This window comes from Spodoptera frugiperda, chromosome 21, assembly GCF_023101765.2.
Source record: "Spodoptera frugiperda isolate SF20-4 chromosome 21, AGI-APGP_CSIRO_Sfru_2.0, whole genome shotgun sequence".
In the NCBI taxonomy this organism is placed as follows: domain Eukaryota; kingdom Metazoa; phylum Arthropoda; class Insecta; order Lepidoptera; family Noctuidae; genus Spodoptera; species Spodoptera frugiperda.
Genome location: NC_064232.1, coordinates 1,218,438 through 1,246,323, shown reverse-complemented (window position 1 = coordinate 1,246,323; position 27,886 = coordinate 1,218,438). Strand labels below are relative to the sequence as shown.

General features: G+C 38.1%; 2 protein-coding genes across 2 annotated transcripts in view; both read right to left on the bottom strand.

Annotated features, from left to right (window-relative positions):
• The window catches only part of LOC118280546 (pseudouridine-5'-phosphatase-like), a 157,094-nt gene that overhangs the window by 77,603 nt on the left and 51,605 nt on the right, over window positions 1–27,886 (bottom strand). The gene's annotated exons all lie outside the window — the stretch shown is intronic.
• On the bottom strand, window positions 742–27,886 carry LOC118280550 (putative fatty acyl-CoA reductase CG5065). The gene is made up of 13 exons (XM_050702197.1): window positions 27,626–27,886; window positions 12,208–12,408; window positions 11,666–11,823; window positions 11,025–11,115; window positions 10,063–10,208; window positions 9,385–9,494; window positions 8,841–8,924; window positions 7,813–7,921; window positions 7,155–7,231; window positions 6,271–6,433; window positions 5,482–5,632; window positions 4,235–4,341; window positions 742–3,421 (listed from the first exon to the last, which is right to left on the bottom strand). The coding sequence occupies exons 2-13, from the start codon at window positions 12,403–12,405 to the stop codon at window positions 3,319–3,321; spliced, it is 1,497 nt and encodes a 498-aa protein (XP_050558154.1). The 5' UTR covers window positions 12,406–12,408; window positions 27,626–27,886; the 3' UTR covers window positions 742–3,318.

Sequence of the window (27,886 nt, the reverse complement as noted above, 5' to 3'; positions counted from 1 at the left end):
TTCTGGATGATTTCTCCTTCTCAAAAAAGACTGTGGATTATAATTGTGAGGTTTCACGATAAGTAAGCCAACATTGGCTATAAGTATATACGAGTATAAAAACAATATAGAATCGAATGCAAGTTACTTAACCTAGTTGTATGAGTAACTGATTATTTAACAGCAGTTTTATTACGGTTCAATTAAAACCAGTAAATATTACGATGCTACTATTACTGACTTGACTGCATGGCACGAATGGGCCGGCTCGACCGGAGTGATACCACGGCCTGACAGAAAACTGACGTGAAACAACGCTTGTGTTGTGTGAGTGAGGTTACCGGAGGCCCAATTACTCCTCTTCCTAATCTTCCCAATCCCCGATTCCCCAACAACACTTAAATTCCTAACCCCCAAAAGGCCGGCAACGAACTTGTAACGCCTCTGGTGTTTCTCTCTCTCTGATTGCTTACCATGTCTGCTCGTTTACCGGCTCATAAATGAATTGCTTACCATCAGGTGATACGTCAGCTCATTTGTCCCCTTATCCCATAAAAAAAGAACTATTAAGCTCTATTTAAATCGATCATCAAGCCTTTAACCCGCTCCGGCTCGAAGCAGGAGTAGGAACGGGGTGGTGTTTAGTCAGTAAGAGTCTGACACTCCCTCTCGCCTCACCCAAAGTAATTGGATGTTCATGCGTCTTAAAAATGGGTTATTAACCTTTTGTAATAACAAAGGGTGAAGAATAAAAAGAAAGAATTTTTTAAAGATTTTTTTATTTAATTTAATACATTTTTCAGTTAATAATAATTAATGAATTACAAACTACAATTTACAAATTTTATCATAATTATTTATTGAGGTAAACAATTAAAAATACCTACATATTTATTATTATTAAACTTTACATAACATCACGCTTTTTAAATTCCATAGGGGATAGCCAGAAGTATATACATTGTAACATACACTTTTCACCAATTATGTTTTGAGTCCCATGTAATAGGGGGTGAGTTTATTTGTCATACACCAGACATAGTTTTTAGACTCCGTATTTTTGTTAAAACATTTTAATACAGTATGGAGATCACTCATATGACTTAAACGAAACTACAAGTAGTACTCGTCCACAGAAGCATAATACAACTAAATATTTCAACAAAAACCGAAAATGAAACATTCAACTTTTCAAACAAAGTGAATAATTAAATTAATCAAATTGTATTAAATTCAGTTTTAACAGCTCCATGTTCCTTGATCACAGAAGAGCTGTAATGTTGTAGGTTGTCTAGGAATGTTACGGTCATGTGGCGCGGCTGTTTTAAAGCCGTATTTGTAAATAGTGTTCAAATTTGCTCAAAGAGAAAAAAGCGTCATAACTAATACTAGTGGTCGCCTAGTGGTCGAAATTCGACCATATACGATTTAATTTACAATACCACTTAACATACGTTCAAGGATAATTTTTATTTAACGAATTGCTATTAGTTTTGTAAAATTAAAATTAATATATTCCGGCGTATCATGAACAGGAAAACTCTATTCTTGAGACGTGAGAATATTATCGCAATGTCTGTCGATTTTGACGTTTTGTCAAATACGATCAGATAATATGCATGGTAGTGTGTGTAATGTTTTATTTATTGATTTAATGTACTTTACAAGCATTATTTTTGAAAAATATTAGTGTTCTGCACTTCTCCTACACATTAACTATAAGTGTACCAAATTGTATGCTCCTATGTCCGCGCAATTTTCGTAAAAAGGGGTCCAAAGTTTTTGCATCACGTATTAATATATAGATGTTGTTTAAATTAAGTCATAAGAGGTTTCTCCATAAGGTATATTTTATTACAATGCTAGTCCTTTCCCATTGACTACACATCGCGAGGGTGGAAGCGACCTGCATACAGCGACTGTCGCAGACCTTCACCAGGTCATCAGCCCACCTTGTGGGTAGACATCCTGCGCTGGACTTGCCGATACTTTTTTACGCAACGTCACGCCTTTTATCCCCGAAAGGGTAGGCAGAGGTGCTCATTACGACACGTAATGCCGCTATACAATGTGCACTCACTTTTCACCATTTGTGTGTTATTAGTCCCATGTAAGGGTGAGTCTATTGCCATATACTGTACATAATTCCAGACGCCGTGCTACTACTGAGAAATTTTCGAAAAAAGTCCAGTAATACTTTGTCCGACCCGGGAATCGAACCCGAGACCCCTTGTCCGGCAGTCGCACTTGCGACCACTTGACCAACGAGGCAGTCACGATACTTTTTTAATATTAAATAATTCTAAATATAACTAAAAGAGTATTACAGGCTGCTTTATAATAACTATAAAAGGTATATAGGAGGTTAAGTTAAATAAGAAACGTAATCAAGAATTATGTTTAGTTCGAATAGGGTAGATGACTAATTTTTATTTCAATGTCCGTCTTGTAGATTATTTTAAAACATTAGACACGTATTTTTTATTTTCTTACGGAAGCAAATACTTTCGAAGATATATCGATTTGAAATATCGCGTAACGTCACTTCAAGGTACCTACGTTTTATAGAAATGACGTATTTGCTCCCACTCCTAAACTTTGATTCGTATTATCTAAGTATTGTTATCTTATATGACAAAATAAAAAATACGTGTCTAATATTATTTCATTACCTAACTGACGGACTGAATAGATTTTTAACTTTCATACCCCGTCATCATCCCTATTAGAAGTATTTGTATATGCATACTTTTATCATATATTTGATTAAGAAGACATATTATGCCAACCACAAGTAAATTGAGATAAGAATAGATAGAAAGAAAGAGATAGATATATGTATATAGAACAGCAAAAAGTTTTTGTTTCGGGTCTGGGTGTCATGTGTATGTGAACTTGTATGTTTGTAAACGCACACACGACACAGGAGAAAATCCTATTGTAGGGCACCGTTTTTAAAAGAGAAAAGGACATCTCTTATTTAACCTAATCACCTATTTTGAATCTCAAAGTATATTCAGATGGGGTGAGCAGTGAAATTTTATTTCACCAGTTGTGTTATAAGTCCCATGTAATAGGGGGTATATAAGTCTTAAATAATAATGTTTCATAATATAATACATTTTCAAAAAAGGGGGCTTATTGCCTACTAAAATTAGTCTAAAATTGGCATTTAATTAATATAAATTCACATTTCAAACTAGATTTCAATATAAATTGACTGGACATCTACACTACATGAGCTGCTGTTTACTCCAACAGTTTTTTTTAATGAATATTTATATGTATAGTATTGTTTTCTTACTTAATATTAATTAATATTTAAATTAATCACATATATTATGAACTGATCACAGAATATAACATGTTAAAATAATAATAAATGAAGTATGAAACTAGTAATCCCACCATGATTTGCACGGCTTTGTCCAAGTAGTATAACCTGTGAACAAAACAGAAAGAAATTAAATATTTTGAAAAAAGTTAACTTAATATAAACTTTCGTGAGACATACTAAACTCACGTAACTGTTTGACGAGGAACTCGACTAGTTTCAAGCCATGCTAGAGGCTCATATTCATGAGCACGAGTCACGATGACTATCGCCGCGTTTTGTGATCTCTAGCATGGCTTGAAACTAGTCGAGTTCCTCGTCAAACAGTTACGTGAGTAAGCCGACAACATGATAATTAATTGAAAAATGTCTTTGACTAAACTATCGTGAACATCGGAACACTGAAGTCCGACGTCCCAGGAACATGAACAACTGTCTTGGATCCCGCAACGAAACAAATCAGAAGAGACAGTAGCAGCGCGACAATCTTCGCATCGTGTGTCGTGGAATGCTGATCATGAATATAAGCCAATGAACATGATTGAATAGGGCTCGGAGCGTACCACTTTTGTGGTCCAGGCTGAACAAGTTTGATGAAAGCCTAAATGTCTTTAAGTGTCACCTTAAGGGTTCCTTAAAATTAAGACAGGCTTTAACATAAGGAAGAAGGACTTTTTTTTTGAGGTGGGAAAATCATCCAATGACTTCTCCCGCCTTGGGCGAGGCGAGAGGGAGTGTCAGACTCTTACTGACTAAAAACCACCCCGTTCCTTCTCCTGCTTTTCGAGCCGGAGCCCCGGTAAACCCGCTAGGTAGTCCGCAGCTCCGGATCAGGCATCAGCCCTACTGGGCCCCATCAGTGGTAAGGAAGAAGGCCTAGGTCTGTAAAACTACCCAAGAAACGTAAAAAAAACTACTTACTGTTTCTGTAGCCGCCTCGCTGCGGGCAGAGTGGAGGGGTCCTCCTTGCAGCAGTACTCCCGAGCTCCTTTGATGTAGTTCCTGATGTACTGGCTCCAGTCCATCTCCTGAAACATTGAAATGTCGTTTTTAACATGAAGCAACAAATGTAGGCTTACGGTGAGATAAGAAGGGTTTATAAGTGTGGGAGAGCCATGCTTCGGCACGAATGGGCCGGCACGAGCGGAGTGATACCACGGCCGCACAGAAAACCGATGTGAAACAACGCTTGCGTTGTGTTTCGTTGTGTGAGTGAGGTTACCAATTACCCCTCTTACCAATCTTCCCAAGCCCAACCACTCTTAAATTCTTAACCCCCGAAAGCGTGCGACGCCACCCTGCTCTTGATGAAGAGTACCTCTATTACTCGAAACTAGTAAAGCTTTTCTCTATTATTTATTTATTATATAAAATAACGCATTCAATATTATCGACTTATAGTTTTTAGAAAATTTCAGTGGTAGCTCGGAGTCTGGAATTGTGTCTAGTATGGCAATAGGCTCACCCCCTATTGCATGGTATTTATAACACAAATGGCAATGAAAAACAATTTTAACAAAAAAAAACCGACTTCAAAAAATAAATATTCCAAAACAAATTAATATGCACTAAAAAGTAAAAGAAATAATTGCGTATTTTTCAACAACTTAATAGATCAACTAACTTTATTAACTCATCACACACATTATAATGTAAGTAGGTACAATTATTGTTATTTCTGGAGTCGGTGACAGCCTAGGATGTACCTACATACACATGTAAATCAGACAGCACATCAAGCTACCCATCATTCTATACCAGATATGCTACTATCTGTCCTGAATTTTATGGTTACTCAGAAAGATAAGCTAATATACATCACTTAAACTCAAACGCAGAGCACATTCTGTTAATTTTTGAGGAGTTCCCTGGATTATCTTCCACATTTATGGTCAGACTTTAAAAAAAAAATATGGGACCAGACTGACATCGTACTTTTTCAAATACAAAAAGAATTTCTCAAATGGTCTATAATTGCCGGAGATATGGATTAAGATACATAAAAAAAAATACGGTCGAATTGAGAACCTCCTCCTTTTTTGAAGTCGGTTAAAAAGTGGGTGCCACTATCCCACTGATAAAAAGGCGGGAGGTTGTGTGTGTGTATAATAACGCGTCTATGCCCAGAGCTTTTACTCCTATTAAAATAAAACTCATAACAATCTCACCTTCATATTAGTATAGAAGACCTGGTTGTCTCGTTCGGAGATCCGGTTCTGCAGCGAGACGAAGTAGTCGTTGGTGAAGTGCCACTCCTTGGTGGTGTAGTACTGCAGCACCTCCAGACCGTAGTTGATGCGCTTCTGGATCTTTATCATGCTGGAACAGGTGTATTTTAATATTAGTGATTGCTGTAGGAGGTAGGAACAGGTACTATGTCTGTTGGATGATAAAAAGAAAAAGTTTTTTGAATTCTCTTCCACATACTATACGCGAGAGCTCATCATTAGATATCTTCAGGAGACGAATTAAAGTCGTTTTTTGTCAACATGATCATATATGATTTTATTGTAACTTTCGTGAGACATACTAAATTAATTATTATGTTATCGGCTTACTCACGTACTGTTTTGACGAGGAACTCGACTAGTTTCAAGCCATGTTAGAGGCTCATATTCATGAGTAGAAATAGTAGTTTAAACATATAACTCCACATACATATCAAACCCAGACCCTAAACAATAATTTGTGGATCACACAAATAGTAGCTCCATGCGGGTATCGAACACCGCTACACATTGCGCGGCAGCTGGTTTCCCAGCCACCGCGCAAACTGTGCAGTCGTGTTGGTTATCAAAACTATCATTAAAAGCAGAATCTAAAATTGTGAATAGTCAAATACAAATAGAATAGAGAAATAACCGCTATTTATTACATGAGACTCATAATAACTACAAAAATTAGTTATCTGCCTACAAAAATCTTCAATCAATAACCGACTCTACAAAAACACTTACAAAGTCTTTTTTCCCATGAGGAACATGAGAAGATCCACAAAGTATGCTGGTAGCATGTGTGTGAAGAACAGTGCGAACTGGTGGGCGATCCAGGAGCTCTTTGCAGACCCACCAGGGTACCAGAGGCAGACGGTGAATGGAAACTCTTGGACATGGACCCTGCCTGCAAAGGAAAACAAAAACACTGTTTTAGTCAAAGTGAAAGTCAAAGCATTTATTTCAATTAATCCTAAATTAGGTTAAGGTGAAGCTCGGTGCTCGTTCCAAAGTGCAGCTTCGAATGGAGAAGAACGAGTAATATAGGCATACGAGCAGACGGGTCACCTGATGGTAAGCAATCAGTATCACCCATGGACATCCGAAACACTAAAGGAGTTACAAGTAGATACGCCACCGCTTCATGGTAGATATCCCACCCACTTGCACGAAGCGCTTTGCTTCAAGCTTCCTTATGCGAACTGCTAGGGAGTGGAACTCCTTGCCGGAGTCTGTGTTTCCTGATGGGTATAACCTGGATGTCTTCAAGGCCCGAGTGAATAGGTTGCTTATAGGCAGACGTGCTCCATCGTAGTCCGCATCATAGCGTACCATCAGGCGAGATAGCGGCCAAACGTCGACTCATCAAATATATGTTTAAAAGCCTGCATTGTGGAGATACCTAGTTTGGTTTAACTATAATACGGCTCTGGTTACTATATATTTTTTTAACATTGATAAGTCTGCGTTTGGCCTCCAACCCGCTTACTGCCAGGACGGCGAAGCGAAGATGTGGCCGAAGATGGAGCACACAGACTTAGAAAGTACCTATTCACTCTGACCTTGAAAAGACCCGGGTTGTATTTCTCAGGAAAAATAGAATAATTAAAAGAAAAGTAATAACTTACCCATATCCAAAGCTTGGCCCCAAGTGATGGGGTTGATTTGTGACTGTGTGATGTTACAGAAGTTTATCTTCTTGGGCCTGGAAAAGGAAATAAGGGTGTAAAAATAATTATGTGATTAAAAATCGGGATCCATACGACATGGGACTCATAATAACATAATGGTATTTTGTAAGTTCCTACGTGTACGCATAGTTATTTAGCGAACGTTTGTTCGTTTGTGGATCTAGTAATTTTTATTCGATCTCGCAAATAAACCCCGAGCATAGCTCTTTCCATAGTGCTCTGAGCCACCCTGAGCTTAACAAAAGATATGATTTATTTAAAAACCATAAAATGAATAAGAAGGTACTGTCTCTGTACTGAATCAATCAATCAATCACTGAAACTGATCAGTAGTGATAGTACGAGTTTGCTTTACATTGTATTACATACATTACATAGTAATCTAAATGAGAGCGCATTTGGCGCTGTGATTGGTAGGTTTATTAGCTATCTGCTCCCTATCAGGCATCATCCCTATCAAATTTTATTAGCTCGCCGGACGCGCTCTCATATCGATTACTTTAAACGTAAAGCAAATTTATACTAAGGTTACAAGCTGTACATGTATGAGGTTTCAAAAATGCTTTCGTTATATGAAACAATGACTTAAACTTACCGTTCCATGCCCGTTAGGTATCCTAGGATGATGCAGGCGTTCACCGTCACATCGACAGGCACCACATCAGCTTCGTAGTTCTCATTGCAATGCATTGTTCGAATTACACCTGGAAATAAATTGAATATTTTTTTTATAACGTCACGCCTTTAATCCCCAAAGGTGTAGGCAAAGGTGCACTTTACGGCACGTAATGCCAATGTACACTCACATTTCAAAATTTATGTTGTAAGTCTCATGTAATAGGTGGTGAGCCTATTGCCATATACTGGGAACATTTCCAGACTCCAGGCTACTACTGAGAAATTTTCTAAAAACCGTTAAATGCACAGTAATACTCTGCCCAACCCCGGAATCGAACCCGAGACTTCTTGTCTGGTAGTCCCTCTTGCGACTACTCGACCAACGAGGCAGTCAGCTAATTTAATATATTAGTGCTATAGTGGTGACAGCAGAGTAGAATATACATGTTACCACCGCCACACTTCCCGCGGGTGTCGTATACCATCAAAGTCACAAACAACAAAATTTCGCGCGTGTGTTATCGAAAGACTAATAGGTAATTTGGAACTCTACGCGCGCGTGCTAAGTCATATAAAAATAAAACTAATGAGTACCTATACAAAAAAGTTTGTATGGGAAAGTTGTTTGTAATCATGAGTACAATCACGTGTTTAAATATCTTTTACTTTCCTTTAACCTTTCCCTCTATCTATTAAAAAAACCGCATCAAAACCCGTTGCGTAGTTTTAAAGATTCAGCCATACAAAGGGACATAGAGACAGAGAAAGCGAGTTTGTTTTATACTAAGTGACTAGCGACCCGCCCCAGCTTCGCATGGGTGTAATGGTAATATATTATGCATGTATTATACATATAAACCTTCCTCTTGAATCACTCTGTCTATTAAAGAAAACCGCGTCAAAATCCGTTGAGTAGTTTTAAAGATTTAAGCGTACAAAGGGACATAGGGACAGAGAAAGCGACTTTGTTTTATACTATGTAGTGATGATGAGTGAAGACTGTACCTTTGCCAGCTCCCACCAGTAGACCGGTGGGTCCATTCAGGTTGTCCACCCAGCCTGGTAGAGGTTCCTTGTATGCTGCAGCCACTGGGGATAGGAAAACGAGAAATAAATGAAAATGTTTGATGAATGGATCTTTTCTGGAAGTACAAGCTTTACCTATCAGTTTGGGTTTCTGATATAAATAATATGAAACATGTAATTATTTAAATAAAATATTTGGGTCATTATTAAATCAAATTGAACAAAATCTTAATAAATGTGTCCTAATTCTAAATCTTTTCCCTTAAATTCGTAACCTCCAAGAGGCTGGCAACGCACTTGTAAAACAGAATAATAAGTAACGCTTCTGGTGTTTCGGGTATCCATGGGCGGCGGCGATTGCTTATCATCAGGTGATCCGTCTGCTCGTTTACCAGCTTATGCCATAAAAAATAACCCAACCATTACCTAGTCGCGAAAAAAAAAAATACCTAGTCGCGAATAAAGAAAAAAGGCAACCTCCTCCATTTCAAAGTCGGTTAAAAACATTAGTTCCGCTACTCACCGATAGATGGCCTTGCGATCACGATGGGGAACTTGCCCTCGTACTGTGATACCAGGTCTTCAGTCAGAGACTTGGTGTAGGCATACGTGTTGGGTTGCGGTTCGATTATTCTGGAAACATAATACATAAGGTTATATTGAAACTATAAACAGTTCCTACTTATCACAGATAATTATAATATCACCTTACTCGATATTATATAGACCTTAAATTAATTGAGTATAGATAACTAACTTATGCCAGTGGTTTAATTTGCGATCTCGCGGGATAAAAAGTAGCCTATGTTCAGGGGTAGATTATACCAGACCATAATCTACCCCTGTTCTGAATTTCATGCTGATCTCTTCAGCCGTTTTGACGTTATATATAATGACGCAACAAAAATACACACAAACTTTCGTATCCTCTCAAAAATCAATTGCTGTTCGTTAGTCTCACTAAAACGAAGTTTGCTGGGCCAGCTCTATGCTAATATTATAAAGCTAATGAGTTTGTTTGTTTGAACGCGCTAATCTTTCTACTGGTCCGATTTGAATAATTCTTTTTGTGTTAGATGGCGCATTTATCGAGGAAGGTATCAACAAACATCACGCTATGACCAATACGAGCCGAGCAGAGCGGGTGAAACCGCGCGGAAGTAGCTAGTTTATAATATTAGAAAGATTCCAAACTCCTTACTTCGGCTGCAGATGCCCGAGGAGCTCGTCATCCATCCAGTTGACGCAGTGCATCACGTGCTCAGGTCTGTGCTTCGAGGGGTACAGCTTTTCCTCGAAGAGTGGCAGCTCGCAGCGGCAGTACGAGGTAGACACGTGCACGAAGGCCTGGTGGTGGAAAACAGGTGTTTGGGTGAAGAGGAATAAGGGTTACCGGTGACCGACGCGCGTTAGCGGAGGATTTGCCTTCAACAGTTTTCTATTGGCAGTCAAAGATTTAAGAGAATAATTATTATTTTACAGCATTGCTACAGACTAGGATTTTCTCTTGTGTCGTAGGTGGCCCACTTTTCACCATTTCTTTATAAGATCTAATAGCTTCTACCAGTGGTTTTGCCCACGTTTTCGTAGGATAATAAGTAAGTAAGTATCACTCAAGTCAGCTCATACCCTGTCTGTATACCATATTTTATCAAAATTCGTGCAGTAGATTCAGCGTAATTGAAGGACAAACAAGCAAACAAACAATCTTTCAACTTATGTATAGAAAACCAATAGATAGACATAATTAATAAACTGCAGGACTGGCGCAGTGACTGGGCAATTGGCTGCTGTGCAACATATTGCTGTTACGATTCTTACAAATTGTTGTTTTGGGTCTGTGTGTCATGTGTATGTGAACTTGTATGTTTGTAAACGCACCCACGACACAGGAGATAACCCTAGTAAGGAGCCAAATTTATTTTAACAAATGCTATTGAAAGGCCAATGCTATTGCTATTAAAAGTACCTTTAACCGACGAGCATGCATAAAAAGACTGATGACTGTTGATGAAGCTAAAGAGGTATGTAAGAGTCGTAGCAATTGGCGTTCCATTGTATTTACCTATCCCCATGGGAGACAGGCGTGAAGTCATGTATGTATGTTAGAGAGGCCAATGAGTAAAAAATTACTGATGATAATGATGAGATGGATATCCATACCTCTAAATTCTTGACTCCCTCAGCCAGCTCCAGCACCTTCTTGGTACCCATGGTGTTCATCTTTACAGCATCACGGAGGAACATGTCGAATCTGGAAGTAAATATAATGTTCTGTTAGAAACAGCATCGATTTAAGTGTGAGAGAGCCATGCTTCGGCACTGCTGGGCCGGCTCAACCGGAATGATACCTGGCTGCACAGAAAACCGACGTGAAACAACTCTTGCGTTGTGTGAGTGAGGTTACCGGAGGCCCAATTCCCCCCTTCCCAATCCTAAATTCTCTGACAACCCTTAAATTCCTAACCATCAAAGGGCCGGCAACGCACTTGTAACGCCTCTGGTGTTTGGGGAGTCCATGGGCGGTGGCGATTGCTTGATTGCTTACCATCAGGTGATCCGTCTACTCATTTATCGGCTTCAGTACATAGTATAAACAAAGTTTCTTCCTCTGTCCCTATGTTCCTTTGTATGCTTAATTTTTTTAAAACTACGCAACGGATTTTGATGCGGTTTTTTTTTTAATAAATAGATAGAGTGATTCAAGAGGAAGGTTTATATGTATAATACATGCGTAATGTATCACCATTGCACCCATGCGAAGCTGGGGCGGGTCGCTAGTATAACATAAAAAAAAAACTAACCTCACGCAAGCAGCACAATGGAATATGATCTGCGCTTCTTCTTGTATCAGAAGACGGTCTTCTGCCGATAGACCGAGGTCTTCTGACAATATGTCTCCAGCCACTACTTGTAACTTCTCGAACAGTTTCGGGTTTTCAGCTTTTAGGCGATCGAATATCTGAAAATTGAGTTTGGAAATGTTATATTTAATTTTTTTATCGGTATTAGTGCAGTATCTAAGTGAATATGCTTTAGAAATGTTTGTTTTATAAACCTTTAATAAAATGAGGAGCTGATGTATTAAAGTTTGTTTATAAGGTAATATATTTTCAAAATGCTTAGAGGTGGCTTTACGGTTTAAAATAATCGAACGGGGCTCAAATTTATTAAAAAAAAATTGGTAATCAAACCCAAACAGTTTTAAGTTTATTAAAATTATTTGAATCTTGATATTTTCCAAGGATTGATTTCCATAAATTCACATTAAAAAGAAAAAAATAATAATCGTAGAATCTTTAAACTAAACTAGTTCCGCTACTCGATACTAGATGGCGTTAATCACCTTAAAATTTAAAAGTTCGTCCAATCTCTCTTTACTGCTGTGCCCCTTCTTAGGTCTCATGAGTAGATACATCTTCTTGACATCAGAACAGTCCCTCAGGAGTTTCTCTACCATCACCTTCCCCATGAAACCAGTGGCTCCAGTGATGAAGAGCGTTTTGCCTGCGTAGTACTCTGCTATGCTCATAGATGGCGCCATGGTCTGTGAAAAATGAAATAAGATTGTCATTAATTTTATTTTTGTTATTAGTAGGTATTAAGGCATATCAACAGAATAAACATGATCTTGTGTCTTCATCTTGTTTTTTTATTACACAAGACACAAGATCATTTGTGTTTATGCCAATTATAGACATGCACCACATTCACAGTGTTAACACAGTTAGATATAATTAAGAATACAATGCAATTAACAATATTTTGTACTTAAGTCTAATAGGAACTTATAAATAATATTTTAAAATAACATAATAACAGGAAAGTTCAAATAAATATAAAATTACCAAAAAATATAACAACAGTAGGTAATAAACAACAATTGTTAATATTATGTAAGTTGTTAGGAAAAGAAGTATTGTGACTTTTATTACGTCGATAGGATGGGCAGAGATGCAAAATTAAAATTATAACTTAAATTTTAATATATTCATAATTTTATTATTTTATATATTTAATAAATTATGATTATTTATAATAAATTTTAATACTTAATTATTTACTTTTTATTTTAATTTATTTTTCATTGTATTAGTTTTAAGTTTATTAGTTAGCATTAGTTTTTATCAAATAAAAATAAGTTATAGTATTATTAATTTTATTTTTCTTTATTTTAGTTTTAAGTTATATTTATTAATTACTTATTTAAATTTATATTTCCTGTAATTAAATAAATGTATAATTACAGGATGAGTATTATTATTTGTCTATTAAAATACAACTCAGTAAATAATACAAGAAATACATATTAAAAAGAGAATAAAAGAGTAACCTATGGAGTTTCTCGCTCGTTCTTCTCCATAGGAATCTACACTTTTAAACGAGCAAATAGAGGACTGACCGACAGACAGATGCTTTTTTTGATATTATTATATTTGCTTCGTTCAAAAGTGCTTTCCCGGTCTATTTGATATAAATAATTTTGACTTTGACTTTATTACTACCAAGTCTACCAATCTACTAGAGAACTAGAAACGTGCTCATTTAATTATCTATTAATTAATTTACTTAGAATACAATAGAATTGTGTACCTATATAACGTGCAATTCTAACTACTGATACTTATAGGTTTTTTATGGGCAGACGGATCACTTGATGGTTAGCAATCGCCGCCGCCTATGGACACTCGAAACACCAGAGGCGTTACAAGTGCGTTGCCGGCCTTTTGGGGGTTAGGAATTTAAGGGTTAGTGGGGAATCGCGATGGGGAAGATTGGGAACCACCGGTAACCTCTCTCACACAACGAAACACAACACAAGCGTTGTTTCACGTTGGTTTTCTGCTCGGCCGTGGTATCACTCCAGTCGAACCGGCTCATTCGTGGCAAAGCATGGCTCTCCTTTACTTAAAAGTTTTGTTATATAACTTTACCAACAACGCAGACAAAGTCACAGGTTCCAACTAGTAAATAATAAACCGATTTATATTCCGTCTAAACAAAGTAACACGCATTACATTGAAGGCTGTGCTCTGCGCGGGCGCAGCGTTGCGTAACTACACCATCGATGTAATTAATTATTGTTAATTAGTCTGCGGACGTGTCGCAAATTTATTATTATTATGGGAATAGGTTGCAACAGGATTATAAGTATTGTTTAGTGTGGGAGAGCCATGCTTCGGCACGAATGGGCCGGCTCGACCGGAGTGTTACCACGGCCGAGCAGAAAACCGACGTGAAACATCGCTTGTGTTTCGTTGTGTGAGTGAGGTTACCGGAGGCCCAATTACCCAATATTCCAATTTCCCGATTCCCCAACAACCCTTAAATTCCTAACCCCCAAAAGGCCGGTAACACACTTGTAACGCCTCTGGTGTTTCAAGTGTCCATGGGCGGCGGCGATAGCTTACCATCAGGTGATACGTCTGCTCGTTTACCGGCTTATACCATAACAGTACATAGTACTGTTTTAGGTGAAAATATTAAATTTGACATATCTTAGTATGTCTGGGAAATCCCATATATTACGTAATGTTACATTTATAGTTGTGATAAAATAGTTAATGTCATTAATCTGTATGTCTGTCACGATAGAACCTTGGCAGCTAACGCGCGAACGAACACAGCATACTAACTTTTTGTCAAGTCGGGGAAGCATTTGTTTTGGATTAGTTTATCGTAATAAATTAGGCATTTTAGGTTTAATCCGACAAAGGATTTGCATTAAATGCGTTATTTAACACATTGAACGGCGCGTCGCGTTCCGCGCGCGCCTCAAAGAGCCATCAGACCACCACAGATGGGGCCCAGTAGGGCTGATGCCTGATCCGGAGCTGCGTAGGTACTACCTAACGGGTTTACCGGGGCTCCAGTTAGAAAAGCAGGAGTAGAAACGGGGTGGTTTTTAGCCAGTAAGAGTCTGACACTCCCTCTCGCCTCGCCCAAGCTGAGAAAAGTCATTGGATGATTATCACCCCTCAAAAAAAGTGTAACCCGGATCTCGGTCACAGGCAGTGGAGGAACACCGTGATGGTTTTAGCTGGCACGCCCCCCCCTCCTGTCGTACCCACGACATGGGAAGTCCATGAGGATTTCCATCGCGTTACAAAAAAAGGTTTGATGTTGACAGTTGTAGAAGGCAACGCAACTTAATCTTTTTTTTATGGTATAAAGCCGGTAAACGAGCAGACGGGTCACCTGATGGTAAGCAAGGACGCTCGAAACACCAAAAGTGTTATAATTGCGCGTGGTAGTGACACACCGCATGTTGAAAATTCATCTACCTACAAGCGGAATCATAACTCCGGAGCTGCGGACAACGTAACAGGTTACCGGGGCTCCGGCTCAAAGCAGGAGTAGGAACGGGGTGGTTTTTAATTAGTAAGAGTCTGACACTCCCTCTCGCCTCACCCAAGGTGGGAGAAGTCATTGGATGATTTTGCCCCCTCAAAAAAAAGTGGAATTAAAACTATAAATCTATTGTATTGTTAGTGTAGCATGGATTTCCGCAAAGTAACGCCTGATTCTATTCTATGTAAAGATTATATATATATACTTAAAATTATTTAAATAAACGTACAATACTAGTGTTTCTTATTAAAATAAATCAGTTCATACAATAGGAAATGATTTGTTTGTCACGCTGTGTCTGAGTTTAAACTAGATACGTGATGTTTGTTTTATTTAATATTTAATATGTGGTAATAAAAGTGTGGGAGAGCCATGCTTCGGCACGAATGGGCCGGCTCGACCGGAGTGATACCACGACCGAGCAGAAAACCGACGTGAAATAACGCTTTCGTTGTGTGAGTGAGGTTACCGGAAGCCCAATTATTCCCCTTCCCAATCCCTGATTCCTAACAACCCTAAAATTCCTAACCCCAAAAGGCGGGCAACGCACGTGGTACGCCTCTGGTGTTTCAGGTGTCCATGGCCGGCAGCGATTGGTTACCATTATGGCTTATTCCATAAAAAACGAATGTACTGGCTCGACCGGTGTGATACCACGGCTTTACAGAATACTTTGCTTTGATTTTCTAAACTGCCTTCGCGGTCTATTTGAAATAAATAATTTTTAGATAGATAGATAGATAGATAGATAAAACATTTATTCAGTACAAACAACAGACACAAAGAAATTGACAGACACAAAAAAAAATATAATAAAAAATAAGTGGGTACACAAATACAATTTACAGTACGGTAGGAGCAACACAAAGAAAAAGGAGAAAAAAAAATAAAAAAAATACTTTGACTTAAGCATAGAACATTATATTTGCAAGTAACATAATATTATGTTAATTTTTATTCTGTAAAAATACAAAGTGATGATTTAATCGTCGGAATGGCGATTCATGGTATAATGATAGATCATTGCAGTGATGATACGTCATCTCAATAGATGACTTGCATAGAACATGCGATGATCAGCGGTTAGTCACTAATGGGTTAATCTGGGTTAAACACTAGTTAATTTTCCATGAGATGTAGGTAAAAAACTTGGTTACAATTTAAGGTAATTTGTAGACATGGACTGTCTCGTTGTTCAAGTAGGCGCGAGTGCGACTGCCGGGCAAGAGGTCTCGGGTTCTATTCCGGGGTCGGGCACAGTAGTACTGGACTTTTTTCAGTGTTTGAAAAATTTCTCTGTAGTAGCACGAAGTCTAGTATTGTGCCCAGTAAATGGCAAAGGGCTCACCCTCTATTACAGGCATTACGTGCCGTAATTTGCACCTCTGCCTACGCCTTCTAGATAAAAGGCGTGACGTTGCGTGTAGATATAGATAGATAGCTTGATATTTTGTTATGATTTTTTTTAAGGGCGGAATTATCCAATGACTTTGTCGCTAAAGGCGAGAGGGAGTGTCACACTCTTACTGACTAAAAACCACCCCGTTCCTACTCCTGCTTTTCGAGCCAGAGCCCCGGTAACCTGTTTGGTAGTTCGCAGCTCCGGAATTTTGTTACGACACGACATACATGTGATATTGTATGTTATATAACATAATAATACTTAGATAAAACGAAACAAAGTTTGCGTGTGCGAGCAAATACGTCACTTCTACGTATAAAACGTACCTAGAAGTAAATCACACGATATTTCAAATAATATATCTTCGAAAGTATTATCGACAAAAATAACTGTCTAATATTTTAAAACAATCTACAAGACGGACATTGAAATAAAAATTAGCCATCTACATCTACACTATTATTAAATCTTAAACTCCTTGCTTAGAGCTATTGTATTGCAATTGCTGGGTCACTGACGTTGATACCACAAAAAAAGAACGGGATTTTTATACATATTATAACTGAGGTTTATGACCTCAATTAAGTACCAATATTAATAGGGGAAAACCGGATAAGTCGGACTTGCACACTGAGAGTTCCGTAAAAACCTTTAAGTAAGAATTCAAAAGAAAGAAAAAAGAAAAAAAAAGCGAAATAGGACCAGTAGGTAGGCAAAAAGTGCATTATTCTCTTTGAGCTAATTTGAACACTGTTTACAAATACGGCATTATAACAGCCGCGCCGCATGTCCGTAACATTCCTAGACAACCTTTTTTTTTTTTTTTTGAGGGGGAAAATCATCCAATGACTTCTCCCGCCTTGGGTGAGGCGGGAGGGAGTGTCAGACTCTTACTGACTAAAAACCACCCCGTTCCTTCTCCTACTTTGAGCCGGAGCCCCGGTAACCTTTTACGTTGTCCGCAGCTCCGGATCAGGCATCAGCCCTACTGGGCCCCATCTGTGGTGGTCTGGCTCTTTGAGGCGCGCGCGGAACGCGACGCGCCGTACGCACGGGTCTGGATCTGGTCGGGCGGCGAGCTACCCTTGCTCGCCGTCCGCAGACCCGCACTTACGGTGGCCGGAGATCGTCCCGCGATCCCCGACGCCTGGAGTGTCTTCTGCAGCGGCTGGGGCGTGAGAAGGATCGTTCCCTCACGCGCTCCGCCTCCTCCTTAGCTAATTCCTAGACAACCTACAACATTACAGCTCTTCTGTGGTCAAGGAACATGGAACTGTTCACACAGAATTTAATACTTGATTATTTTCATTTGTTAGAATTAACAATTTTTAATTTCGGTTTTCGTTGAAATATTTAGTTGTATTATGCTTCTGTGGACAACTACTACTTGTAGTTTCATTTAAATCATATGAGTGATGTCCATACTGTATTTTATATATTCAATTAAAAAAGATTTATTCAAATCGAAACAGTAATTCCTGAGATAAACACGTTCAAACAAACTCATCAGCTTTATGATATTAAGTACCGTAAAACAGGGTGAATAGAATACAATATCTCTGCGTAGTGCAGTAAGACAAACTGACCGCTCATTTCTTACCTTAATACTAAATAACTTGGTTGAATGTACACTCATACAAGTACATTGATAATTACAGTAATCACAGTTTTATTCCACCATCTTTCATGCAAATCATTTCATTGAGTGTAGCAGTAGCTATGATTCATTACGGAGTTTACGTTTTGCGTAAAAAAGTTATTGTTTATACATACATAATATGTATATTATACTACGCGCAGTAGTTACATCTGTGTGAAGTTATGTAAAAGACTACCTAGCGACTTTACCGGGGCTCCGGCTCGAAAAGCAGGAGTAGGAACGGGGTGGTTTTTAGTCAGTAAGAGTTTGACACTCCCTCTCACCTCGCTCAAAGCGGGAGAAGTCATTGGATGATTTCCCCCCTCAAAAAAAAGCGTGGAGATTATAACTCGCTCTGCTCAGCCCCTATTGGTTATAGCGTGATGTTTTAACCTATAGCCTTCCTCGATCTATTACATGGGACTTACAACATATATTGTGAAAAGTAGGTATACATTGTACAGTGGCATTACGTGCCATAATGTGCACCTCTGCCTACCCCTTCGGGGATTAAAGTCGTGACGACGACCTTCCTCGATATTTTTTTTCGAAGTCTAATATTTCAAAATAATCTACAAGACGGACATTAAAATGAAATTTAGTCATCTACCCTATAGTCATAGTCACCCATCCACTTTCTGACCTCGGCGACCATAGCTTAACTTCTAAGAACGCGAATGATTCAATATTTGCCGTGCGCATTGCGAAAATATGACGAGATAGCGCGCATAGTTGCGTCGATTAAAACTTTTAGGAAGGATAACCTTCGGATTCGCGACGTTTCGAAATGAAATGTGAAAGATTACGAATATACTATTTTTACCCAAGAATACGGAATTAAAATATTCAATTTTTTTGGCTACATGTTGGTCGTGGTTGAATCGTAGAATTCATCAGTGGTGAGGTCAGAGTATAAAATATAGGTCACCAACCCCTACTCTTCCCGTGGGTGTCGTATACCCAATTAAGGTACTGCAGTATTTATTTATCTTATATTTATAAACCCAACATTAATAAAAAAAAAACAAGAGAAGAACGGGCGATAGCGGTTTCTGATAAGCCTGTTGGTTTAGATTGATATCTCAAATCCCCTTGCCAAGTTTGCTAACATAGCTTAGCTGAGTCCGTTTCCACCAGTGCTAAGCTATGTGTAACAATGAATATGATTGGTGGAAGCCAAACGCATCCACACCAACGTAGCATAGCACATCTCTGGTGGAAAAACAACCTCAGTATTTTACACGATTCTGAATCTTAATTTAGGAATTGAAAGGTCAATATGAATATTAAAATATTTACCTATTAAGCAAAAAATCTAATATTTCCGGGGTTTCCAAACAGAGCGTCTACCAATATAAACTGACCTGTGGGAGAGAGACCGGAGTGATACCACGGCCGAGCAGAAAACCGAAGTGAAACAACGCTTGCGTTGTGTTTCGTTGTGTGAGTGAGGTTACCGGAGGCCCAATTAACCCCCTTCCCAATGTTCAAATAACTCTTAAATTCCTAACTCCCAAAAGGCCGGCAACGCACTTGTAACGCCTCTGGTGTTTCAAGTGTCCATGGGTGGCGGCGATTGCTTACCATCAGGTGATACGTCTACTCGTTTACCGACTTATACAAAAAAACATCACATTGTAAGGACTTCCTGAAGAATTATAGACCAAATTATATTGGTATTTTTTGATTTAGGTATTTCAATGTTAAATAATAAGTATTGTGAATCATATGACTTTGGTATGTAAAGTTCAAAGTCATTTAATTATACTATTTATAAAACTTCCGTCATCTATACCGGTGGCATTTTGGATGTTTTTACCAACGACCCCATTTTTTGAGGGGGGAAAATCCAATACAAAAAGTCAAAAATATTTATTTCAAATAGACCAGGAAGGCACTTTTGAACGTCAAAGCAAATATAATAATATTAATAACGTCTGTCTGTCGGTCAGTCCTCTAGTTGCTCTATTTGCTCGTTCCAAAGTGTAGATTCCTATGGAGAAGAACGAGCAAGAAACTCCATAGGTTACTCTTTTTCAATCAGATTCACAGATCGATAGCCGATAGATACCATCGGTCGATGGCGGAATGGATTGGTCGACGTCGTACAATTACGAGTTTTTTATTTGGTATAAGCCGGTAAACGAGCAGACGGATCACCTGATGGTAAACAATCGCCGCCGCCCATGGACACTTGAAACACCAGAGCCGTTACAAGTGCGTTGCCAGCCTTTTGGGGTTAAGAATTTAAGGGTTGTTGGAGAATCGAGGATTGGGAAGATTGGGAAGGGTAGTAATTGGGCCTCCGGTAACCTCACTCACACAACGAAACACAACGCAAGCGTTGTAGTCTATAATATAAAAATAAGTCAGGTTTTCCTTCCTGACGCTATAACTCCCAACGCCCGATTTCCACGGTTTTGCATTCGACGGAAAGGTCTCGTGCTCCGTGAGGTTTATAGCAAAGGAAATTCAGGAAAAAAATCAAGAGATAAGCAGGTAAGTTAAGTGTGGGAGAGCCAAGCTTCGACACGAATGGGCCGGCTCGACCGGAGTGATACCACGGCCTCACAGAAAACCGACGTGAAACGACGCTTGCGTTGTGTTTCATTGTGTGAGTGAGGTTACCGGAGGCCTAATTTTTTAATTCCCAATCTTCCCCATCCCCGATTCCCGAAAAACAACCCTTAAATTCCTAACTCCCAAAAATCCGGCAACGCACTTGTAATTGGTGGCGAAACGGAGTTCGCCGGGTTTGCTAATAGCTCATATAACAAAGGTTTATTATCATCCAAGTATTATGAAAAGCATATTTATGCGAAATCATGTGTCAAACATTATTTCGATGTAACAGCACTATTAAAATTTATATGTGCTGTCAACTTTCATACATAAGTGTCAAGTCATAGTTATAAAATTGTACAATGAAACTGCACATTTATTTTTAAAGTGAAATAAAGTGCATTTTGGATTGAATAGGTTATCTAGACTACCTAGTTTTCACTGGGCTGTTTCTTAGATTTACCTAAAAATATGTTTTTTCATATACTGATGCTACAAACTATGAAGCAAGTACAAAAAGGAGATATAATCTACTCCTGTTTTGACTTAATTAAGTTACAAACATACACAAAATAAAAACTTTTTTTTACATTTAATGGGTCGACGTTTGGCCACTATCTCGCCTGATGGTAAATGATGATGCGGCCTACGGTGGAGCACGTCTGCCCATAAGCAACCTATTCACTCGGGCTTTGAAGACACCCAGGTTATACCCATCAGGAAACACAGACTCCGGCAAGCAGTTCCACTCCCTAACAGTTCGCACAAGGAAGCTTGAAGCGAAGCGCTTCGTGCGAGTGGGTGGGATATCTACCATCTAGCACTTTCGCATTTATTATATAAAAATATACCGTAAAAAGAAAACACATATGACTTAATTTAAGTCACATATTTGTTATCAATCAAGTTCCAGCAAGGCAAGCGTAGTGTAGGGCGCCCTTCAGATAGGTGGAGTGACGATATCCGCAAGGTGGCTGGTAGTGGTTGGATGCGTAGAGCTGAAGATCGAGCTCAGTGGCGTGCCATTGGAGAGGCCTATGTCCAGCAGTGGACGAAAATAGGCTGATGATGATGATGATGACGATTTGTTATCATCTTGGCTGACAGTGTATTGTAGTTTTATTTAATTCATTACGAGTGATCTACGAATACCTTTAGAAGTAAGATTCTATACCCACGGAAAGAAAAAGGGTGATACTACAAGTAATATACTCTAACTAACAAACAGATTACACTATCTCTGCCTACCCCTTCAAGGAATAATCAAGCATTATATAACATCAATCTAAATAAACTATCTGTGAGAAAAATCTATGCGTTCTAGCATTCTTACATCACATCACACAAAGAAATGAAATTAAGCCGTGTGACTCGAGACAAACTTCTTGTAACTATTTTAAAACCTTAGTTTAATGACACGTACGGTAATTGTTTTATCTACGTGAGCTATTTTCTATTGAGGCCGTGTTCTCTAAAATGCACATTGATAAGTAGGTTATAAATATAAATAATAATTATTCATTTAAGTGTGGGAGAGCCATGCTTCTACTCGACCGGAGTGATACCACGGCCTTACAGAAAACCGACGTGAAACAACGCTTGTGTTGTGTGAGTGAGGTTACTGGAGGCCAAATACTCCCTTCATAATCTTTCCAATCCCCGATTCCCCGACTACACTTAAATTCATAACTCCCAAAAAGCCGGCAATGAACTTGTAACGCTTTTGGTGTTTCAAGTGTCCACGACGGCGATTGCTTACCATCAGGTGATCCATATCCTCCTTTACCAGCTTATTCCATAAAAAAAACTTAGGTACTAAAGTATTTATAAATGCTCAGCCTACACCCTTGACTACAACGCGCAGATCAGCTGATGTTTATATTAGAAAACGTTGTAAGTTCACACAGGCCGACTATAAAATTTCACAACAGACTCCAGTACGCAAATCTCTGAGACATTGGCCTCGATTTTAATCATAACCTCTTAAGAAACACCCAAACTGGTTTTTGAACCACATCATGTATAGAAAGAAGGTTTAATTTTTTAATCATACTATTTATTACGAACTAGCGACACGCCCCAGCTTCGTTCGGTGCAATGGTGATGTATTATGCATGTATTATACATATAAACCTTCCTCTTGAATCACTCTATCTATTAAAAAAACTGTATCAAAATCCGTTGCGTAGTTTTAAAGATTTAAACATACAAAGGGACATAGGGACAGAGAAAGCGACTTTATTTTATGCTATGTAGTGAATACTAGTTTATGCCAGTGGCTTCGCCCGCATTCCCGTGGGATAATATGTGTCTTATGTGTTATTTTACACCATAATCTACCCCTGTTCCAAACATTTCAATTCCTTCAGCCGTTTTGACGTGATTGAGTAACAAAAATACGTACAAAAGCATAAACTTTCGCATTTATAATGTGTTAGTAATATTGGCCGCAGCTCGGCTCCTATTGGTCGTAGCGTGATGGTATATCGCCTATAGCCTTCCTCGATAAATGGACTATACAACATAAAAAGAATTATCCAATTCGAACCAGTAGTTCCGGAGATTAATGCTCATATCTTCTCCGTGTGAGAAGAGGCCTTTGCTGGTGGCCACTTATAAGCTTTTTTCGGAGGGGGAGAATCATCCAATGACTTCTCCCGCCTTGGACGAGGCGAGAGGGAGTGTCAGACTCTTACTGAGTAAAAGCCACCCCGTTCCTACTCCTGCTTTTCGAGCCGAAGCCTCGGTAAACCCGCTGAGAATATCGCAGCCCCGGGGTATGGATACAGTACACTTTTACCATAGTAGCAGTGTCATGTGTTCGATTTCCGAAGAGCAACTATTGCTAAGCAGTCCACAGCTTCGGATCAGGTATCTGCCCTACTGGGCCCCATCTGTGGTGGTCTGATAGCTCATTCAGGCACGCTAAACGCAACACACCGTAGGCACAGGACTGGTTCTGATCAGGCGGCGCAGTTACGCACATTAAGGCACAGTTGAAACCAGTATTTTCATCCACTAACTCCTAAATAATAGTCTGAATTGAATTAAAAACTTTAATCCCAAAAAAAACTTAAGTCTATTGAACTCAAACAAAACTTTATTATTGTGTTTTCCCATATATACGGTGCAAAGTTCTTTAAGTTCAAAAATAGTTTTTTACTACTAGGATCAATGTCCAAATCTATTTAAGGATATATGAGTAATTTTAATGCGTAGATAATATTATTACCATTGAATTTTTATGGTTTAATTGACCAGCCATTATAACGTTACCAAGATTATGTGATGACGTCAGTGTAGAATACCATTGTCACTAGCCCTAGTCTTCCCGTGGGTGTCGTATACATGAATATTTTTATGATATGTCAATGACAAAGACTAATTTATGAAGTTCACGACCAACTTTCAGTAATGAAGTGGTAACACAAGAAGAACCGGAGCTGCGGACTACCTAGCGGGTTTACCGGGGCTCCGGCTCGAAAAGCAGGAGTAGAAACGGGGTGGTTTTTAGTCAGTAAGAGTCTGACACTCCCTCTCATCTTGCCCAAGGTGGTGGCGAACTCATGGCGAAGTCATTGCATGATTTTCCCCCTTAAAAGGAGGGAGTTTCGGTACTCGGAGTTGATTTCCGGATCAGGATATTTTCCTTTTGGAATGTTACATATTGATATTGGACTTTTAGATTTTCTTGCTCACGGTCTCGATATTGTCCCGGCTTCAATTCTCAAGTTTAGCAGTGTTACATTAGTAAATATGCACGTACTACATATTTCAGAGAAAATAATAATAAATCACGATTTAACAATACCTAATCAAAAATGCGGTGTTGCACATTTTAATTTGAAATTATAACATTTCTTGTGTTGTCATGTTTCACATTGTGAAATTAATTCGACCGCTAAAATATCTAAGTGTTTGCTCATTTCTTACATACAGACGGATTTTGGTATTTAATTATTACATTATATAAAGTTTATTAGCCGTATCTGCCGGAGCTGCGGACTACCTAGCGGGTTACCGGGGCTCCGGCTCGAAAAGCAGGAGTAGGAACGGGGTGGTTTTTAGTCAGTAAGAGTCTGATACTCCCTCTCGTCTCGCCCTGGTGAGAGAAGTCATTGGATGATTTCCCCCCCTAAAAAAACCCTATTGCAAAATGTTAAATGCTAATTAAGTTTTTTTTTTTATTATAACCCAATTAGTAGAACTCGTTGCTTAACAAAATGGCGTAATATTACAATTAATAATAAAATAGTTTAATGTAATAATATACATAGTAATAATTGTGTAGGTATAAACAATGTAATAAAAATGTTACTAAAAACATTTTAATTTACGCTGTGTCGTTTGTCGAGTTTCCGCAGTCATAACTGCTGCCTAAGTCGTCTTGGGTTTGATTTCCGGGAAAGTACCCATAATTGGAATTTTAAGTTTAAGTATTTCTTTTTAATAGTATTGAATTTATAGGCTAAAGATATAACATGAAAGAAAGAAGAAAGAAAAACAGTTTATTTGCACCGAATACAAAAATAATAAACAAACAAATTGATAAAATAAAAATAAAATTATTCACGCTAACATAACATCAAGCTATAATACTTACGTACTAAGCAGGAAGATGTAACAATGCGTACTATTTATTAAACTTTTTCCTTTCATTATTATTGACATTGAAATCGATTAGACAATGGAACATTATCCTTCTACCTACCCTCCTAGACATAACATATCTTCACGACATTTTCCTTAAAGGTAAGACAGAGATGCACATTACATATATGTATGTAACACCCACTTTTCACCACTTATGTTATCATTTACGTAAAGTATTAATAAGTAAGTATTAGTTTAGTTATTAATAAATATAAGTATTTACATACATACATAACTTCACGCCTTTAATCCCCGAAGGGGTAGGCAGAGGTGCACATTATGGCACATAATGCCAATGTACACCCACATTTCACAATTTATGTTGTAAGTCCCATGTAATAGGTGGTGAGCCTATTGCCATATACTGGACACATTTCCAGACTCCGTGCTACCACTGAGAAATTTTCGAAAAACCTAACTATAATATAGGTTTTTAATTATGGTATCATATATTTATGTGGTATATGGATCATTTGATGGTATGTTATCGGCGATACTGGAGATCTTACAATTCGAACAAAGTGCCGGGCAATGTGTAGCGGGTTCGATTCCCGCACAGAGCAACTTTTTATGTGATCCACAAATTTTTGTTTCAGGCCTGGTATTTTTTTTTTTTTTGAGGGTGGAAAGATCATCCAATGACTTCTCCCGCCTTGAGCGATGCGGGAGGGAGTGTCAGACTCTTACTGATTAAAAACCACCCCATTCCTACTCCTGCTTTTCGAGCCGGAGCCCCGGTAAACCCGTTAGGTAGTCCGCAGCTCCGTTCGGGTCTGAGTGTCATGTGTATGTGAACTTATATGTTTGTAAACGCACCCACGACACGGGAGAAAATCCCAGTGTAAGGCAAATTTTTTTTCAAAAAATCGTATACAAGACTGTGTTACCGGTCTTAGTAACACGTATATTATTTTTACATAACATACTAGCATCTGCCCGCGACTCCGTCCGCGGAAAATTAAAAAAAAAATAGGGTTGTACTACCCCTAACATTTAGGGGGATGAAAAATAGATGTTGGCCGATTCTCATAGATACCGGATAAGCACAAAAATTTTCATCAAAATCGGTCAAGCCGTTTCGGAGGAGTATGGCAACGAAAACTGTGACACGAGAATTTTATATATTAGATATAATATGCATATAAACATACATATATACCTACTAGTTTGTTTACAAATATATATATTTTAATGCGTTGTATATATTTGGATAGTCAGGAAGTTTCCGTACGTGCTTATATATAAAAAATAAACGTATAGGTACATAAACCTACTTTAATATTATGTATAATACTGCACGGTTGGCGCGGTGGCTGGGCAACTGGCTGCCGCGTAAACTGTAGCGGGTTCGATTCCTGCACGGAGCAACTCTTTGTGTGGTCCACAAATTGTTGTTTCGGGTCTGGGTGTCATGTGTATGTGAAATTGTATGTTTGTAAATATAACACAGATACAGGAGAAAATCCTAGTGTGGGGTAAGGTATAAAAAAATACTTACTTAATACCTATACAATACATATATACCTAATTTAAAAAACTATGTTTGTATGTTTGTTTCATCGCCATGTATTTCAAAACTAGTGAGTGCAGAGTAGAATACACTCGTCACCACCACTACTCTTCCTGTGGGTGTAACATACCCGACAAAGGAAATACTTTTTTTCGCATTGAATTGGACCTTTCATCTTTATATTGGAACTGATAATTAAATATAAGTAATTGGTAAAAATAGGTTTTTTAAGTACTTTTCTGCTTACTACCTAATGATGTTATGGTATCTCATTTTATCTACCTATTCAAATACTATCTACAAAATAAATATAGGTATATTTGATTTTGTCATACCTAAATACCAATGTTTATATTCAATTTAGGTATTAACTCAGAAACCACTGAACTGATTTAGATAAAAAATTGTTTACTGATAGATCATAAATCCTAGATTGATATATAAAAAAATATCGTATATACAGACAACTGCGCATAATAGATTTTATTTAAATTATGTGTAAACAAAGAATCAGTAAAAATATGTTAAACATTTTTAAAAATACCCGCAGTAAGCAAGTATTATAAAAATATTGAGACAGTTCTATAAATAAAACACAGAAAATAAACTAAAAATTATAAAATAATAACTAAAAAAAAAACACTCACCGAAAATTAATAAATAAATTATGGCACGATAAAAGTAAAAATCCAATAAAAAAATCCAACACGCAACACTAAAAAATCACTTTTATTTTAATAAACACATTCGAATTTCGAATATTTTACTTTAACTAAAACTCTGATAAATAAATATTATTATTTAAAAATAAAATATTTAACGTGTTTTTATTTTATTTTAGTATTATACTTTTAGTTTTATTTTTTAACGCGTCCGTCCGTTTGCTTCGAATGCACACAACGGAATGC

Coding starts and splice junctions, on each gene's coding strand:
- LOC118280550 (XM_050702197.1), bottom strand. CDS start 12,405: ATGGCGCCATCTATGAGCATAGCAGAGTACTACGCAGGCAAAACGCTC. Junction 8,925..9,384: donor GATCGCAAGGCCATCTATCG/GTGAGTAGCGGA, acceptor TCCTATCCCCAG/TGGCTGCAGCATACAAGGAA. Junction 4,342..5,481: donor TCTTCTATACTAATATGAAG/GTGAGATTGTTA, acceptor TCAATGTTTCAG/GAGATGGACTGGAGCCAGTA.